The sequence below is a fragment of the Leptonotus elevatus genome, chromosome 16 (genome assembly GCF_054856555.1).
Source record: "Leptonotus elevatus isolate MCC_2025b chromosome 16, RoL_Lele_1.0, whole genome shotgun sequence".
Classification (NCBI taxonomy): Eukaryota; Metazoa; Chordata; class Actinopteri; order Syngnathiformes; family Syngnathidae; genus Leptonotus; species Leptonotus elevatus.
Genome location: NC_141254.1, coordinates 6,355,830 through 6,374,774, shown reverse-complemented (window position 1 = coordinate 6,374,774; position 18,945 = coordinate 6,355,830). Strand labels below are relative to the sequence as shown.

Here is an 18,945-nt window from a genome sequence, read left to right as displayed (position 1 = left end):
TGACAATTCTTCCTCTTAATAACTGAAATTGTATCTATTTGGCCCTGGGCCAAATTTAACTGTCACTATCATAAAACACTTGAATGTTTGGGCAATGTTTTAAGTAACATTTTAGCATTAACCATCAACTAAGTAAAAATAAAGAAAACCTAACTGCTTTACAAGCGTTAAAGACTCTGTGACGATGACAAGTACTCGGACGGTGCTGAAATATTGTTCCTCAACACAACTTCCTGTGTAATTTCTTCCCTAAGCCTTGTTGTAATTTTTTTTTTAAAGTTCAAGAAAATAGTAAAAGGCACTCCTTAATTCACTCCCTGTGTATCTAATCGGCAAAAAAAGCCAAAGCCAAAGAAAAAGACCAAATGTGACATTAACCCTAAAAAAACTTTTAGGAATTACATTTTTAATTGCAGGACCACTATTTATCAGTTCCTTGGTGACCTTCAAAGTGGAATTGCTGTAAATCTGGGCTAGTGTTTAAAGCGACAACAAGCGTAAAACAAAAAAACGCAGAAACAAAACATCACGCCTGTCCGGAGGGGCTTCTTTTTTTTCCCCTCCCTGGTGGACAGGTACATGAGAGGAGAGGCAGGAGGTGGGGAATTGTTGGATCTTTTCCACAGTGTGCTAAAGTTCACCTGGCAAGGCGGGACAAAAGGAGGAGAAAGAAGATCCTTGGACGACGACCAAGTGGAAATGTTGACGGACAAGCGTCCTAACACACGAGGTGGACCCAGAGAAAAAGACGCGTTCAGAAGGTGAGAAAAGACACAAATTCATCACAAATCATCTCAACCAATATTCTCCTTCAATGGTTTACGACACTAAAGTTAACTTTCAACCAAAAACTGCAATCTTTGGCCCAAGACGGACCTCATTCTATCTTTTAGGCATAATAGTGACTACGATGCATTTTGTTTCTGCATTGTTTATAGCAAGCCTTTGTGTACAGTGTGATCATATATAAATATGTGGAAGAAAAGTATATTGTAGTGAATTAGCATATTTATATTGAGGCGGTTTGACATTAGGACTGCATGATTTTGAAAAAATTATTGTGATTCATTATTTTAATGGTTTTTTTAAGAAAATGCACTCACATTACTGTATTGTATAAAAACTGAGAAATAACATTTGCTCTCGACATAACCTACAAACAGAACATTTTTCAAATGAGTTAATTTTTTTAATGACACTGTACTAATTAGAATTTTCATAGATGTTTAAAATGTGTAGAAGGGCAAATCCTGTATAATGAAAAAACTAGACAAGCTTTCCATTTGTTTATTTCTAGTTTAATTTTTAACTCTGAGTCATTACAGCTGGAACTAATTGACTATTTCCTCAGGTCAAACTCTACAGTAGCTTTTACAGCGCATATTTATGTGCCAGCTAACTCCACATTTTTATGCGTTTTCACTTTTTAGTCAGTTCAGTTCCACAAGACATTTTGATTTGTTTTGACAGTTGGCAAAAGTTTAAAATGTGCTACCAGCACACCTATGAGACATTAAGTGTATTGATTTCTTTATTTGTTTTGAGTCGACAAGTTTGAAAAAAAACAAAACTGAAACTACAGGACTTAAGCGGTACTGCAACAATAACGCGTCGTTTAAAAAAAAAAATGTTTTGCCAGTGACATGCAAGTTTGAAACACGCAGTGACCCCTACAGGACTAAAACAGAACTGCAACAGCCCAAGCTGCATTAAAATTTGTCTTCTTGATTTGTTTTGACGGTTTGAAACCAACAGCTTCAGTACGAGTCGAACAAATTTGGTCAGTGTTTCCTAATGCAGTTTTTGTGTTATTTCCGCAGTTTGCCCCGAAGACCCGAGACCGTGTCTAAACCCGCAGTGTGATGGCGGTGAGGAAAGCAGAAGTCCGTCGGCGTATCGTGTCCAAAGACGGCCGCAACAACGTGCGCATCAACAACGTGGAGGGCATGGTCAAGTTGTACCTGCACGACATCTGGACCACAGTGGTGGACATGAAGTGGCGCTACAAGCTCACCCTCTTCGCCTCCACCTTCATCATGACGTGGTTGATCTTTGGCGTCTTCTTCTACTTCATCAGCATGGGCAACGGCGACTTCGAGGCCAACCTCAGCTCCAACCACACGGTCTGTCTGGAGAATGTCAAAACCTTCACCGGTGCCTTCCTTTTCTCGCTAGAGTCGCAGACCACCATCGGCTACGGCTTTCGTTACATCACCGAAGACTGCCCGCTGGCCATCTTTACGCTGGTGGCCCAGCTGGTCATCACTGGCCTGGCTGAGATCTTCGTCACGGGAGCCTTCCTGGCCAAGCTGGCGCGGCCCAAGAAGCGAGCCGAGACCATCAAGTTCAGCCGCTGCGCGGTGGTCTGTCGTCGTCAGGGGCAACTGTGCCTCATGATTCGAGTCGCCAACATGCGTAAGAGTCTGCTCATCCAGTGCCACCTCACCGGCAAGCTCCTTCATGCCAACGTCACCGAGGAGGGCGAGAAGACCCAAGTCCACCAAACTTCGGTAGACTTCTTAATGGACTCCAGCAGCGAGTGCCCGTTCCTCATCCTGCCACTCACTTTCTACCACATCCTGGATGAGAACAGCCCCTTGGCCGGGCTGAGTGCAGAAAATCTGCTCAGCCGCGACTTTGAACTGCTGGTGACACTCAACTCCACCATGGAGTCGACAGCGGCAACGAGTCAAAGCAGGACGTCATACGTGCCCAATGAAATCCTGTGGGGGTATGAGTTCAAGCCGGTGATTTTTAGCACGGCCAGCGGGAGATACGTGGCAGACTTCAACTTCTTTGACAAAGTTCAGGCCAACAATGATGCCGCATTCCTGAACAATTCTGAAAAGCTGAAGTTGGAGGAGGACTACAAGAAAGAGTAGCTAGTGGAGTTTAGTTGGGTTTGGAATATATATATATATATATATATATATACACACTTTTTATAAAAAATAAAATATAAAACTAGTTGCCTAACCTTTATGAATTGTATTACACACAAGTTAATGAAAAGCGAAACAACGTGCTAACCGGCAACAGAAACAGAATTGCTTTTCTGTGATTGTACCACAAGTAAATTGAATAGCAGCTCCATTGTAGGGACGTAACAAAACACACAATATTTTCCAAATATTAAAAAGATAAGACTACATTAGAACGTGGAGGTAGGTTTCAGCAGTGGTTAGATGCTAAAAGCAAAGCTAAAGCACCAGGTGCCAAGATGCGCCTAGCATGTAACAGCATGAAAATGGGAAACAAGCTACCTGTAATACACTCAAAGTTAATGAAAATGGAAACAACAAGATAACTGGCAACAGAATAAAATTTGTTCAGCAGAGCTTATGTATTAAATGCTAAAACAAAACACCTGATTAAATAGGTTAACATATCATGTAGCAAAAAATCAAAAAATAAAATAAGGGAAATGTGCTAGCTGGTAGCAGAAGTTCTTGTATGCTAAATGTTAAGCTAAAGAAACAGCTTGTAGCAGAAGTAAAACTTAATACAAGGACACATTTTCAGTCTTTTTTAAAAAAAATTATGCTGATTGTGTCACTAGTTTTGGCAACATTGTTTAGCTCATGATAATTTTATTTGTAATTATGATATAAAGTAACTGAAACTTTTTATGTAACAGAGTGAAATGGGGTTAGTTCTAAGGCAGTGACTAGAAAAAGCATTGTCCTACTTTTACTCTTCCCTTTTGTTGTGGACTTGACACTCTTGTTGTGACAACATTTGAAACTATTTGCTATAAACACTCAAGAGTCCAAAACACGGCTCATCTTTTCATTTGAGATAATATAGATACTACATAAACATAATTACATATGCAAAAAGTCAATCTTGAAGGAACAAACAGGAAGTGGCTGACTGGCTGTGCCTTACAAATAGGAAAACTGCATTTCATATTATGAAGTGCTGAAAGCAAAGTCGTCCACGTGCCGGTCCGTTCAGCCACCATTTTGTAGCTCTGGGTAGATAAACTTCTCAGCGCAAAAAGGCTTTTGCGTTAACTGTTGAGATTTAGTGTAAAATGAGAAAGGTGTGCCCATCCAAGACCTTAGGAAGTGCATATTGGCAACAACAAAAAAAGGGGAAAAAAGAAAAGAAAAAAAGACATGTTGAATTGGACAAATGGTATCATCTTGTTTTGTTTTGACAGTGGACAACAATTTTAAATTGAAAATTCCTTACGTCAAAAGTCAAAATGGCGGTTAACCAGGTGAAAGCACATTGAAAAGTATTGGACTTTGGATACTTGTAATTTGATTTGTGAGGGTTAATTTGATTTCAAAATGTGATGAAATGTCGTTTGACTACTATAACAATCTGCACATATCAGTTGTTTTAACTACCTAGCTACATTCTATGTTAAGTTTGTTTACAATGTTTGTAGTTGTTCTTCATTTTATATTTTTTATCCGAGTCGAGGTTCAGCGGATAAGAGAATGAATGTCTTCCTACCAGATCCTAGATGGCGTCCACCTTGAACTTTCCGCTTTCATTAGGGTCGCTTCGGACCGCGCGCTGTGACGTCACCGGTTCGGGTCCACAAAAAAAATCCACACACGTTCAGCGTCGGCCTTCAAACTTTGTACAAAAGATGATGTCACTGGCGAGCGTGCGACGTCCGCCTGTGGTTGCCCATGAAGCGCCGTGACGTCACACTGTGAATGTGAGTGCGCGACTTTAGCTCCTGTGTTGTAAGTCCTCTTGTTACTCAGCTCCTGCAAGAGTCACACAAATATCTTATTTTTTATTTGTCATCCATTTGAATCGCTACAATCCTGTAAATAATTGCTGTGTTTATTGGCTACACAGGTGAGTCCCACCGACGTTACATGCGTATTTAATTCACTACTCAATTTATGAATATTAAGCAGTGTTGCATCAATGTAAAGCTATAGACAATGCATCAATATTACTTTTGGAGAGTGACTTGAAATGCTGTAGAATATGGTGAAATGTTTCAATATATAACGTGAGGGATGGAAATTGTAAATATATATATATATATATTAATGTTGTAGTACTAATTTCATTTAAAAAAAAAAATCTAAAACGTGGATAGCAAACAAAGTGCTAGGGCATATGAATAAATATTTAACTTTTCACACGTGTTTGGGTACTATTTCTAATGAGAACTGATGAGACGCTAACAGTAGATATGCTAACATAGCATTTTTTCCTTTTTAAAAATTTTTTTTTATACATCTTGCCCTTATTCGGCTACGAATAAGAGAATTGATGAAATGCTAATAGCAAACAGTAACCCACCTTCAGGCATTCACTTGCTTCTTTCTTGGTGGGTCTTGCTGACTTTGTCTTTAATAAAAAGTGGGTTTTGAAGGTAACTAAAGTCTTCAGTTGCTTCTTACAATAACTTGCAATAAGAAAGCTCACATTATACTTTACAGTAATTAAGCTATAAAAGTCAATATCTCAAAATCGAGTGCAAAAGCAATTCAATTAGATTATCACAGTTATGGTATTATTCTGCGCAAATATGACTATTTCTGTTCTTTTCTTCCCCCTTTAGAATCCACTTTGGACTCAGTCACAATAAATGAAAAAAAAAGAAAGAATTGAGTCTCTAGTTCACAAAACTTTGATTCCCATCCCCCCTCCCCACCCCCTCCACAAACCTAATTTCCACGGAAATTTTGACTTTTCAGTCATCTGTCGTCAGGCGTTGTCAAAATCGATGACGCAGCGCGACTCGTGATATCGCGTCCAAGCCACCTCGAGATGGAGGGCGAAATTTTCCCGAAGGAAGTCATCCTGGAGCTGGTGAAATCCAGCTTCGAGCAGATCTCTGCAGCTCAGTGGGCTCTGCTGGTGGCGGGAACCCCCGACTCGGAGACCAAGGCCATAATTGCCGACACAATCGGCGACGTGATCCAGAGGATCTCGTCCGACGTGGTGAGGCACCTGCTGCCTGCCATCAGCGAGCACCTGCGTGATGAGTCTCAGACTCAGGTCAGAACTGGTGGGAAAAGTATTCACACTGTGTACTCGAGTATAAATAGAGGGAACATTTGTTTCTTTGAAGGTCTGCCAAGTCATACTTAGGGATTTGATCAATATTAAAAGTGATTCGTCGTATTTATACTCACAACAAAAGTGAGTTGCAATTGTGCTCAAAATGTAAATATTTTGTGTGGCCATTGGCAACCATCATATTCCAGCACTATCTTAACCCTCTTGGGCATAGAGCTCACCAGAACGACAGATTGCCAATTCACTGCCATTGACGGCTGTAGACGTCTAAGATCCATTTCAACTGGGCTGGCAGTGAATAGGTTGTTACTCAGTTTTGCAGGATACTGTGCCTAAAAAACTCATTTCCACCACTGCAGGTGATTAAGGCCATTGACCGTTGCAGTCCGAATCTGAGCGATTGCATCACCGAGACGTTTGCGGCCGCCCTGGACCTCCCGCCGCAGAAGTACGACGGCGCAGGGGAGCTTACCACACTGGTGGAGTCGGAGGTGAAGCACCGGGTGACGTCGGCCTTGTCCGTGGCTCAAAAGACCACCGAGTGGCCGACGGACCCCACCCTCTTCATCCGCGGAACCATGTCCAGCGTGGGCAACCTGGCCTCCATCTTCCGTAAAGCTGTAGAATACTTGAGGCAGGTGTTCGCTCGTGCTCGCACGCCATGCGTGGTGCTTTGCGGCCGCTCTACCATGAAAACCGGCGACATGACGAACGCCGTGAGCGGAATCCTCTTAAAGTGGTCCCGCGCCAGTAAGGGCGAGAAATCCAAGCCAATAGCTCCGCATATCGACGTGGAGAAAGTGAGCCAAAACTCTGACCAGGAAGACTTCGACATAGCGAGCGTGGACTCCGACTCGGGGCTCACGCAAAACGCTACGCTGGCTGCGCAGGACATAACCAGAAGCATCATCCAGGAGCCTGCCAGTGGCTCCGGGGACCGCGTGGAAAAACTGACCCGCTTCAACCTCAACCTGAAGCTCATTTCCAACAAAGTGAAGAATTTCTTTCATTCGCAAGAGAAAGCCAGTCCGACTGGCAACATCAATCGGCGCAAGTTGCGCTTCTTTAAGTTTGCCCGCATGCAGTTTGCACGCATGTTGGGGGGACTCAAACGCGTCTTTAAAAACCAAGAAGGGTGTCTGGTGTGCCTCAAACCAGATCAGCAAAAGTCCCCGAGGGGGGAATCCAAAGGCTCCTTCAGGTCAAGTACCTTACACGTCAGGCCGTCGCAGTATCCCAGGTTCGACTTCGATACCATCCAAGAAATGGTGGGAAAGTTGTTTGAAGACCTCAGCAAGCTGGACCCGGAAGCCCGCGCCGCCAAAATCCAGCGCTACATGGATGAGAACCTGCGGGGCTTTTCTCAAGAACTTACCTCTCGCCTGTATGAGTACATCATGTCCTGTCAAAGCGAGGTGTACGAGGTGCCCTCCAACCGCTCAAACACGCCCTTTGTGGACTCGGTGTTATGGGGACGCAAGGGGAAGAAAAACTGGGATGGCGGGCAGAAGTTCTCCCCCGAGGTTTTGTACGCCATGACGGAGGACGCGGCCTGGAGGTTCCTGCAGCAACTGCTCCTCTGGCTGGAGACGGAGGACGGGGAGACATACGCCGACGAAGTCTCCGGCGCCGTCGGTGAGATCAACCAGCTGGTCGTCACTGCGCTCAACACAGACGACGACTTGGAGGATGACATTTCCGCAGAAACGAGTTCGAACGAGACTGCAAAAGATGTCAGCAAACAACGTTCCTCGACAGTTCCCGAAAGCCGCATGACGACGTCAGTGACTTCCGACTCGGAACCTCTGTCCTTGAAGGACTTGAGTGAGGTTTTGGCCTTCACGCTGACCACGCAGCTGGGCCAGCGCCTGCCCAGGAAGTGCAAGAAGTCTCTGAAGCCGGACGCCTTGATGCTGGTGTTGCAGCATCTGTCGTCCAGGGCCTTGCGGGATATCAGTCCGGGGCACATCGACAACATCGAGACGCTAGCCAACGTGGAGGAGGTGATCGTACCCGTGGTAAAAAACCTCCTGGCCGAATTCGGCACGCCGGAAAAACTGGTGGAGGCCGTGACGCTGGATGAGGCTCATTTTGACGATGTGGTGATGAAGCATCTCGCGGTCCAACTGAAAGCCCCCAGAGATGGGTCAAAGCGCCCCCTATCGTCCATGATGTGCTGCTATCCGTGTCGCTGATCCCGTCAGAAGAAGCGATCATGTATTTCACATGAATCGACTATCACAAACTGCCATTTCTCAGTTGCGAACCAAACGTGCCGGATTAAGTTGACTAGCTAAGCTACAGACATGGACAAGAATCACTCAGTTTGACTGGAGTTGCTAGTTCACCTTTCTAACATGTACATAGAGTGCGTTATAAGTGACCTCAATGCTTCATTCAAACTTGAAAAGGGGCAGAACTTGCACTTTCAAAGACTTTTTTTTTTAATTAAATGAATCAAACCTTGATTCTTCAACTGTTTATTCATCGATACAAAACTCCTCCCGGCTCAAACCCTGCACAGCTTCAGAGGGAAGTTCTCTGTGATCAGGTGGTCGTCGTGGAGCACGATGACAATGTTGACTTCAAACTCTACGAGGAAAGAAACAAGCAGTTTAGCTCACCGTACAAACTAGAAGATGCCAGTGAAAGGACAAATGCTTGAATGCCTCCAGACATGGTATTGATTGTACAGTATCCTGTATTTCCATATATAAGTGGAGCAGTTACTCCACCAGTGGAGCAGTTGGTAAATAAGTACTTTTAAAAAGCAGCTGAGAAATGTGACATGACATTTTCAGGCTAGCTGACTGGCTTTGGAATGAATGATTTCTCTGGGAAAAGTTGTTTCAAAATCTGAACAAATCATGTAGACTAAGAGTGGTCAAAGTGCAGCCCACAGAGTATTTACTAAGCGTCTTGTAATCATTGGTGCATTATTTAGACATTTTTTGCCTAAAATGTGTTGATTAAAATATATGTATATAATATATGTATTCATTTTTTTTTATTCATATATTGAACGACTAAGAGGTGAATCTCTGTTTGTCACATCAAGTTTAGCACCCGCCAGTATTTTTCTTAGTTGTACATCTGTAAATACATTATTTGCCACCAAAAGCCCTTAGTTTCATTTTTGTTCACAAAAATGATAATTTTCTTTGCTTTTTGCTCCGAAACCAACCCATGCCCTACTGCTCAATTGTAAACAGTGTATATATATATATATATATATATATATATATAAATATATATATAAATATATATATATATATATATATATATATATATATATATATATATATATATATAAATATATATATATATATATATATATATATATATATATATATATATATATATAAATATATATATATATATATATATATATATATATATATATATATATATATATATATATATAAATATATATATATATATATATATATATATATATATATTTATATATATAAATATATATATATATATATATATATATATATATATATATATATATATATATATATATATATATATATATATATATATATATATATATATATATATATAAATATATATATATATATATTTATATATATATATAAATTTGCCTATTAGTACAGGAAAACTTTCTTGTTCTAATGAGAAACGACAAAGTTTCTTGTTAGGATGAGAACGTTTATTGTCCTAATAAGAAACGTATTTCACATCCTCGCCTCCCGCACGTCACTTAAGAAGTTCCGTACATACACACATTTCTTCAACATTTTTTGTAACCACCTCTATAGCCTTGAGCACAAACGATTGCCCACCATCGCTTGACATGAAACGTACTGTAACTGCTTCAGAGACCTACTGACCGACTTTGAAGTTGGTGGTCTCCAGGGTGGGACAGGTGAAGAGCCTGGGGAACACCATGTAGATGGGAATGGGCAGCCCGCGGCACACGTCGCCCTCAGCTATCTGGATGTTCTGGATCTCGGTGGCGTCTCGGGCGTAGCCTTCCGCGCAGCCTGGACAGGAAGGAAGATGTTCTTAACACAACACAACCGTATCGAAAAATTTAAGAAAAATAATAATTCAAACTCAGGGAGGTGGACAGTGTGGCTCTTTGGAGGCAAACCATTTCAATGTATTTTAAGGATGCTACAAATTCAACCAGTATTCAGGCAACATTCACAAAACATTGAACGCAAGTGTTCTGGACACAAATCCTGTGACTTAAAGATGGCAAAAAAAGTGCCACTTGCCATAGAAAAACATCCATGACTAGAAAATTCCTTAATGTTACAGTTATGATAGTTCGGGACTTTGTATTGTAATTAGTTTTTATTTCCGTTTGACTTGGGGTTGTTGTTTTTTACGATTAATTTTGTTTTTACAGCAAGACTTTTATTTTTTCATTTGAAAATGTTAATTTTATTTTTTACATCTGTTTTAGTGCAAGGTATATATATATATACGTATATATATATATGTATATATAAACGTGTATATATATATATACGTATATATATATACGTATATATATATATACGTATATATATATATACGTATATATATATACGTATATATATATATACCTTGCACTAAAACAGATGTAAAAAATAAAATTAACATTTTCAAATGAAAAAATAAAAGTCTTGCTGTAAAAACAAAATTAATTGTAAAAAACAACAACCCCAAGTCAAACGGAAATAAAAACTAATTACAATACAAAGTCCCGAACTATCATAACTGTAACATTAAGGAATTTTCTAGTCATGGATGTTTTTCTATGGCAAGTGGCACTTTTTTTTGCCATCTTTAAGTCACAGGATTTGTGTCCAGAACACTTGCGTTCAATGTTTTGTGAATGTTGCCTGAATACTGGTTGAATTTGTAGCATCCTTAAAATACATTGAAATGGTTTGCCTCCAAAGAGCCACACTGTCCACCTCCCTGAGTTTGGATTATTATACGTATATTTATAGTTTTCATTAACTATAACAACTTTGTAATGTAACACTGCCTACAATTGGGGATTGGCACAGTATAACCTTGGTAATATTCAAAAGGGAAACATTTTCCAAATTTGAGAAAAATTGGTCCAATTAAAACCTCAATCCAAGCAGATTTTATTCGTTACTTTTGTAGTATAACCGTCTCCTTTCTTGATTCAGATGTACATAGCTGGAAATTGGTGTGCATCAAGTGTGAAATCGAGGGACAAACCCTCACCACACAACTTGGACCTCTTGCTGATTTCAGTTTCTCCAGCCACATTCCACAAGCATAAAAGTTGGGAAGGTCTATAGACTACATATAATGTTTTTGTAGCGAATGTCCTTTTCTGATCAAAATAAATAAATAAATGAATAAAACTAAAGGAACAAGTCTAAGCGCCTCACCGCAAGTCTCCACTCGAACCAGCTGCAGCTCGATGCTCTTGATGGGAACGTTGGAGTTCTCCACCATCACCTCTCCGGTCAGCGGCCGGCTTACGACACAGGTCGTGTTGTCCAGGTGGCCTCGGATGAGAAACCTTGGCAGCAAACTCCGCTGAGGAGGAAGACGGCGAGCCAAGTGAGTTTGACTTTTGACAACAACGGAGCAGCAGAAAAGCAGTCAAAGGTTTGTGCCACCTCGCGGATGTTCTGCAGGGTGTCTGGTGTGATGGTGAAGTTGACCGGAGTGGCGCCCACGTTAGCTTTCTGTGGCTAAAATAACACAGAAATAGCTCAGTGCAGTTGTTGAAATGGATTAATTGCATTCCCATTCATTTAAATAGGGAAATATGTTAACATTTCAAGATACAAGCAGGCCATGGAACGATTTAAACTCTGACTATTGTTGCAACTACTGTTTGTGTGTTTCGAGTATATTTTCCCAACCTGTGCGTGCACGATGAACTCACAGCTCCTGCTGAGGTCTTTGGCCAACAGGGAGCGCTTCAAGTCACAGCGGAGAGTGTACTGCATGGAACCAACATTTGTGCTTTATTATAATTTTTGTCAAGTGAAACCGCTTACAATGCCTAGAACAAAATAAAAGGACTATTTTTCGAGAACTGAGGCGGACTGAAATGCTGTCCGTGTATTTCTGCAGTGCGCTCACCTGGATGTTGACAAAGACCCCGTGGTAGGTCTCGTACAGAGCTTTGTTGACTTTGGTGTTGAGAGGGAACTCAAAAGGGATTTCGGTCTTGCCTCCCGGGATCTTTCCGGCCTTGGCCACCTCGATGCTGCAGCTGATCAGCGAGATGGGCTGCCGAAGCGACGTCACATGCAGTCAATGTACTTGTAATCTAATAAAGATAATAACAGAACTGAGTAATGATTTAAGCCCGTAAATGTTTTAGTGCACGGTCAACGTTTCAGTGCTTTTTCACATTGCCATTGACATCCATTTGCATGCCTTTCTGTGAAACTACCAGTTTGTGTCACAAGTGCAAGCTCCTGACATCTGGAGTTCAGCCTGTTTTACTGTTCATTTTGTATTACCTTGACTGAGTTGTAGAAGGCTTCGAAGACACCCACGCTCTTAGAGCTCAGCTGCAGGTTGACCAGGCCCTCCATGCTCAGAGAGATGCCGTGATGCTGCATCGCCTCTTTGCACGCCAGGACGATAACGCCGGCCACAAACTCCTGCATGATGATAGACAAATACTCTACCACCTCTGAAGATGGAAACTAATCCATCACTGGTTTAGAATCCCAAATCAAATTCACACAAGGTCCAATGAAGATAAAATGAATAAAAGTACCAATGGTTTATTCTCTATAAAACTGGTTTAACGTACAGCATCATTCAGAAGCATAATACAGGACTATCCACTCCAAAATAATAAGACTTTATTCCTGTAATGACATGCCTCATGTTCTCGAAAACATATATATTCCCGTAATATTACTCCTTTAATTCTTGAAATACAGTAATGCAGGGATGTACGATTAATGGAGTAATACGTAAATCAAAACAATATCAGGGGTTTTAGATTGCCCAGAGCTAATGTAGTTAGAAATAATTGGTTTTGTATGTTTGTTTCATTACGCGCCCCCATAAGGAGATGAAATGATACAATTAATTGTAAATTATTCCGCTGGTACCAAAATAAACTCGTGGACCCCAGTTTTAGACACACTGGTTTAGAGTAGTATGTAGTTGCCTTTTTGCCACTTTCAATCTAGTATTCAAATGGTAAATTGAAAAATAATTAGAAAATAAGTCTTTTGAGTGGGAAGAAATGCTAATGAGATGCAAGTCATGAGACCAGGATGGCACCTCCTCTGTCAAAACACACGTTAGCTTAGCCTGTTAGCCCGTTAGCCTCACTTCACGTTCGATGTACTTACACCCTCATGATAAACTTTGTTGGCCCGTTTCAGTCGTATGTCCAACGTGACGCTCATCTCCGGTCGTCACACGTCAACCCAGTAGTTAGGTGGAAAAAATTACATGCTGAATGACTTAACTTGTTCGTAAATTAGGAAATAGCTTCAGTGGTTACTTTCGAGAAATAACCGGAAATTTACTTGTCTTTTAGAAAGTTTTCCGGGACAGGTTTCAAAATAAAATATAATGTAATACAGTACAGTACTGTATTCCTGTTTGAAATTGAGAAGATTCTCAACAGACTGAGAAAAAAATATCAGTCATTAATAATTTGAAAATTATTTTATTTCATTGTCTTACTAGCGAGATTTATACTTCTTTTTTTTTTAATGCGTACCTGCTTATGGGGATACAAAACAAACTACTCCATACCTTAGGTTTGGACCTGATAGAATTGTGATATAACATTAGCCTGACGTCTTTGTATGAATAAAGTTGTTTCAAAGAACAAAAAACAGCAGGAATATAAGTCCTATTTTCTTCAAGAACAAAAGGTGTATTAGACTACGTTCTACCCAAAGATCGAGAATGTCTTTTCGATTTTCGAAATGCACTTGATACATAACTTTCATTTATTACAATTTTATCCTTGAGGGAGGAAAATATATATATCATGTCATATATGTCATAATCTTGCGAGACTTAGTTCCAGAAGCAATAGTTCTTATAAGGAATTACAACATTTATTTTTTTACAACTTCTAGTAAATCCTCATAACAATTCAACTTAAAACAAAAAAAAGTGAATTTATTGCAACTTATTTTGTTGTCATTTAGAGCAACACTCATAAGAAAGGTGACATGTTTCTCCCAAGTTAGTAGTTGAGGAAACACAAGAGGACTACAACACGGGAAGTAAAGTCTTACACGCTATGACGTCACGTCTGGTCATGGGCGACCACAGCCAGACGTCGCGAGTTCGCCGGTGACGTCACCTTTTGTACAAAGATCAAGGCCGACACTTCACCGTGGGGCAATTTGACAGAACCAGTAAGTGTTTGCATGAATTTATATGGTTCTACGCAGTCTAAATGTAGTGGAACCGAACTTTTGACGTCACGTTCCTGCCGACCGAAGCGACCCCGAGATGGAGCCGGATCGTTTACTCAAGGTGGACGCTATCCTAGAACTGGTCAAGTCCCGCTTCAATCTCATCTCCGCGGCCCAGTGGGCTCTGCTGGTAGCCGGTACCCCCGATTCGGAGACCAAGGCCGTCCTGGCCGACACCATCACCGACGTGATCCAGAGGATCTCCTCCGATGTGGTGCGGCAGCTGCAGCCCGCCATCAACGAGCACCTGCGCGGGAATGCGTCTCAGGCTCAGGTCAGTACAGGTGGATAAAGTACTCTCAACTCCGGACTCGATAGATACTTGTGCAAAAATCGTAGGTAATTTACAGTTTGGCAAAGTACTCACGCAAGTATCAAGTGGAAGTACACTTGTATACAAATATAACTTAGTATATGGATTAAACTCCTGTATTAAAAGCTGGATACTTGTGTAAAAAAAAAAAAAAAGTCTAGTAAAAGCTGCTGTTGTTGTTTTTACTGTCAATTAGCGTTGTCAAAAGTAATCAAGCAACAGATGCTTGTGCATACTCAAGTACAAATACTTTTTAACAAAAACTCTGCTTAAAGTAGAAATGCAGATTCTAATCTAGTTTTCTTTTCTTTTACAAGTCTGAAATGTACTAGGTACAAAAATAAATAAATTCTGCTGTCAATTACATTTACCACAAGTACTCACTTGCTGTAAATAACGCAGTTTGTATTTAAGTACAAGTAAAATATACTTGTGTGAAAAAAATAAGTAATAATCATGAGTACAAATTTAACCCCTATGGGTGGGGGCAATTTTTTTTAAACTGAAATAATTTTTTCATTTGTAGTATTTACACAAAGTAAGGAGTGTAAGTATGGATGGTTTTTCAAATATAAGTACAAAGTGTCCAGAAAAATAAATACTCAAGAGGAGAAATATACTTCGAGTAATGACTTGCACTTCCCGCAGGTGAGTAATGCCATCGACCGGTGCAGCCCGAAGCTGAGCGAGTGCATAACCGAGACGTTTGCGGCCGCCCTGGACCTCCCGCCGCAGAAGTATGAGGGTGCGGTGGAGCTCACCTCGCTGGTGGAGTCTGAGGTGAAACACCGGGTGACGTCGGCCTTGTCCGTGGCTCAGAAGACCACCGAGTGGCCGACGGACCCCACCCTCTTCATCCGCGGCACTATGTCCAGTGTGGCCAACCTGGCCTCCATCTTCAGGAAAGCTGTGGAGTATTTGAGGCACGTGTTCGCTCGGGCGCGAACGCCGTGCGTGGTGCTTTGCGGCCGCTCCTCCATGAAAGCCGGCGACATGACGGACGCCGTGAGCGGAATCCTCTTAAAGTGGTCCCGCGCCAGTAAGGGCGAGAAACCCAGCCAACTTGAATCCGCAGTGGACGTGGAGAAACTGAGTCAACATTCCGACAAGGTGGACATGGACAAAGTGACGGCGCAAACCGACCCCGCGGCCAGGCAGAGCGCTCACAAGGCCGCACTCGACATCACTAAAAGTATCATCCAGGAGCCCTCTCGTGGCTCCGGGGACCGCGTGGAAAGCCGCCTGACACGCTTCAATCTCAACCTGAAGCTCATCTCCAACAAAGTAAAGAATTTCTTCAAGTCGCAGGAGACAGCCAGCCCGGATGGCCAGGTCAAACTGCGCAGGTTCCGCTTCTTCAAGTTTGCACGGCTGCAGTTTGCGCGAATGCTGGGGGGACTCAAACGTGCCTTTAAAAACCAAGACGCGTGTCTGGTGTGCCTCAGGCCAGATCAACCAAAGTCCCCCAAAGACAGCAAAGGGGGCGCTTTCAGGTCCAGCACCTTACACGTTAGGCCATCGCAGAGGCCCGCATTTGAATTTGAGGCCATCCAGGACAGGGTGGACAAGATGTTCGACGACCTCAGCCAGATGGAGCCGGAAGTCCGCGAGGCCAAAATGAAGCGATACATGGACGAGAAGCTCCGGGTCTTTTCCCAAGATCTCTCCTCTCGCCTGTACGAATACCTTATGTCCTGTCAGAGCGAAGTATACGAGGTGCCCTCCAGCCGCTCCAACACACCTTTCATGGACTCGGTGTTATGGGGACGCAAGGGGAAGAAGAACTGGGACGGCGGGCAGAAGTTCTCCCCGGAGGTCATGTACGCCATGACGGAGGACGCGGCCTGGAGGTTCCTGCAGCAGCTGCTCCTCTGGATGGAAACGGAGCCACAAGGCGAGGAGACGTACGCCGACGAAGTGTCGGGTGCCGTCAGTGAGATTAACCAGCTGGTCGTCACCGCCCTCAACGCTGACGAAGACCAGGAACCCCCGGCGAGCCGGCGGGCGAGTGAGAAGACGCCTTCCAAGAAGTCTTCGGCGTCACGTCGTCGAACGCAAGCCACCTCGCAGCCCTCGGCCGCTCAAGGGCCGTCGTCCAACCTTTCTTCCAGACGGGAACGCACGGCGTCCTTCAACGTGAAGCTGACCCGCCTGCTGGCCTACACGCTGGCCACGCAACTCGGCCAGCGTCTGCCGAGGAAGTGCAAGCAGTCTCTGAAGATGGACGCTCTGATGCTGGTGGTGGAGCATCTGTCGTGCAGGGCCCTGGAGGAGATCAACCCGCAACACATGGACAACATCGAGACGATGGCTAACCTGGACGAGGTGGTCACGCCCGTAGTCAAGAAGCTCTTGGCCCACTTTGGCTCGGCGAGTAAACTGGTGGAGGCGGTGACGTTAGACGAGGCGTCTTTCGACGATGCCATCTTCAAGCACCTCCAAACCCAACTTACAACCCACAAGGAACAGCCCAAAACCGGCAAGCTCAGGTTCTTCTCATCCGTGGCCAAGCTCTGCTCTCGCTCCACGTGACCGTCATTCCTCATTTTCGTTCTCCTGCTTTTAAGAGACATTACTCCACTGCACCTGTGTATATTGTGTACATACTTATCATGCATGTTTACAGTCATACATACAGTGGTACCTTTACTTGCAAGTAACCCGACCCCCATTTGTTTTGAAAATACAAGCTGTCTTGGTCGTTTTTTTTGTTGTTGTGCTGTGTATTGCGAGCATTTCAATTAATTTAAATGGGGGAAATTGATTTGACAAATTGAATTGAGAGAACAACTCCAAAGTCAAGGTACCACTGTGTATACATCTATCATGTAGGTTTACAGTTATTCATACTTCTATTGCTGATAATATTTATTAATAATCCTTTAAGCCTGTGTAGATTAGGGATGGGACCAAATACTGTTCAGTATGCTCTGCACTGAACCTTTACGGACGGGGTAAAACCACGAGCACGAGCGGAAGATTTGATAGACGGCAACTCAATTAGCACCAGCTTCGTCCAAATTTCCACTGTGGATTAATTTTGGTGAGTGAAAAGTTGACAACGTTTTTACTGTCTGCAAGCATTTCCTGTACTTCTAAAGAAATAAGCAATACGACCAAGCTTCTACTGGAAATTGGATTTCATGGACATTGAACTAACGGACGCTGGATTTCAGAAACTCGTGTTCAGTCCACTCAAAATGACACAAATTTGCAGTACAGACTAGTGCAGGCTAATGGACGCGCCTACGTGGCGGCCATGTTGACGGTGGCGACAGTCCAATTAAAAGGCAAGCAATGGAAAACATTGATGTCAAGCTTAGCATTGCCGTAGGCACGCAAAACGACCGTGTAGTATCTACCGCCCAATTGTTTTTTCATTTACAGTGATTTTGTACTGTACTGGGTGTTAATAAGTACTTCAATGTAAGGGACAATCGGCTCTATCACGACATTTTCAACCAATTTGTCCGCTAAATCAAGCTCCAACTGTACAACACCTGCTGGACGTATGACAGTCTAGCTAAACAAGTATTGAGAATGCTTCTGACCACACCAACCGTACCACTTACGATAAAGACCACAAAATAAGCAACGTGCAGTGGGAGCATTTTATCGTTAAAGATTTGCTCTCTTTTTCTGTGGTGGAAGATGTTTGGTCTGGTCACTTAATAAAAACACTCAAATCACGTTATGTTGTGCCTTAAAAGTTGGATTAAGTCTGGGTCGATTTATACTGTTGTACTGTCACCTATATACAACCAGTCAAGGAATAAGGCAGTTGAGCATTCAAAAGTGTTGTGTTTAATTAACTTGGAATTATATTATTTATCACACAACTAAATGCAGTTTTTGCTGACAAGCAAAATAGATTATTTTTGAAAGAGCACATTGAAACCGTATGGAACTGTGGCCCAAAGCCCGAGGTGCATACTTTACTGTGGATTACTTGTAGAATCCCCCCCCCCTTTTTTTTGTAGACAGACATTTTAACATGGCCCTTCATAGGAGCACTGATGCACTTTAAAAATGAGAGGCTATTTTCGGTATTTGTATATATGCGTTTGGAGATGTGCTGTCATGCTCCAGGTGGGAAAATAATTTGAAAGTGTCGGTCCAATTTTTTTCTAGACTAATGCTCAATTCCCTATTTTCAGATTTTTTTCCCATGACATAATAAAAAATGCCAATAAAGAAGGAACTCCT

General features: G+C 42.3%; 4 protein-coding genes across 4 annotated transcripts; 3 read left to right on the top strand and 1 right to left on the bottom strand.

Annotated features, from left to right (window-relative positions):
• The first annotated feature begins 589 nt into the window (after window positions 1-589).
• kcnj15 (potassium inwardly rectifying channel subfamily J member 15) lies at window positions 590-3,775 on the top strand. Its single transcript, XM_086098962.1, has 2 exons — window positions 590-761; window positions 1,821-3,775. The coding sequence occupies exon 2, from the start codon at window positions 1,863-1,865 to the stop codon at window positions 2,880-2,882; it is 1,020 nt and encodes a 339-aa protein (XP_085955088.1). The 5' UTR covers window positions 590-761; window positions 1,821-1,862; the 3' UTR covers window positions 2,883-3,775.
• A 155-nt stretch (window positions 3,776-3,930) lies between these two features.
• On the top strand, window positions 3,931-9,034 carry LOC147160488 (uncharacterized). Its single transcript, XM_086098961.1, has 2 exons — window positions 3,931-5,982; window positions 6,363-9,034. Exons 1-2 carry the CDS (start codon window positions 5,752-5,754, stop codon window positions 8,196-8,198), a joined length of 2,067 nt encoding a protein of 688 aa, XP_085955087.1. The 5' UTR covers window positions 3,931-5,751; the 3' UTR covers window positions 8,199-9,034.
• Window positions 8,468-13,526, bottom strand: vps26c (VPS26 endosomal protein sorting factor C). The gene is made up of 8 exons (XM_086098963.1): window positions 13,338-13,526; window positions 12,486-12,629; window positions 12,100-12,249; window positions 11,877-11,957; window positions 11,628-11,702; window positions 11,394-11,544; window positions 9,864-10,016; window positions 8,468-8,595 (listed from the first exon to the last, which is right to left on the bottom strand). Exons 1-8 carry the CDS (start codon window positions 13,392-13,394, stop codon window positions 8,513-8,515), a joined length of 894 nt encoding a protein of 297 aa, XP_085955089.1. The 5' UTR covers window positions 13,395-13,526; the 3' UTR covers window positions 8,468-8,512.
• Window positions 13,527-14,270: 744 nt separating this feature from the next.
• LOC147160486 (uncharacterized) lies at window positions 14,271-18,928 on the top strand. The gene is made up of 3 exons (XM_086098752.1): window positions 14,271-14,366; window positions 14,454-14,700; window positions 15,388-18,928. The coding sequence occupies exons 2-3, from the start codon at window positions 14,464-14,466 to the stop codon at window positions 17,269-17,271; spliced, it is 2,121 nt and encodes a 706-aa protein (XP_085954878.1). The 5' UTR covers window positions 14,271-14,366; window positions 14,454-14,463; the 3' UTR covers window positions 17,272-18,928.
• The last annotated feature ends 17 nt before the right edge of the window (window positions 18,929-18,945 follow it).

What these genes read in the sequence shown, in the direction of transcription:
- kcnj15 (XM_086098962.1), top strand. Translation starts at nt 1,863, where the DNA reads ATGGCGGTGAGGAAAGCAGAAGTCCGTCGGCGTATCGTGTCCAAAGAC.
- LOC147160488 (XM_086098961.1), top strand. Translation starts at nt 5,752, where the DNA reads ATGGAGGGCGAAATTTTCCCGAAGGAAGTCATCCTGGAGCTGGTGAAA. An exon ending in GTGATGAGTCTCAGACTCAG is followed by an intron (nt 5,983 to 6,362) that starts GTCAGAACTGGT and finishes CCACCACTGCAG; the next exon opens with GTGATTAAGGCCATTGACCG.
- vps26c (XM_086098963.1), bottom strand. Translation starts at nt 13,394, where the DNA reads ATGAGCGTCACGTTGGACATACGACTGAAACGGGCCAACAAAGTTTAT. An exon ending in ACAAAGTTTATCATGAGGGT is followed by an intron (nt 12,630 to 13,337) that starts GTAAGTACATCG and finishes ATCATCATGCAG; the next exon opens with GAGTTTGTGGCCGGCGTTAT. An exon ending in AGTTCATCGTGCACGCACAG is followed by an intron (nt 11,703 to 11,876) that starts GTTGGGAAAATA and finishes GTGTTATTTTAG; the next exon opens with CCACAGAAAGCTAACGTGGG.
- LOC147160486 (XM_086098752.1), top strand. Translation starts at nt 14,464, where the DNA reads ATGGAGCCGGATCGTTTACTCAAGGTGGACGCTATCCTAGAACTGGTC. An exon ending in GGAATGCGTCTCAGGCTCAG is followed by an intron (nt 14,701 to 15,387) that starts GTCAGTACAGGT and finishes CACTTCCCGCAG; the next exon opens with GTGAGTAATGCCATCGACCG.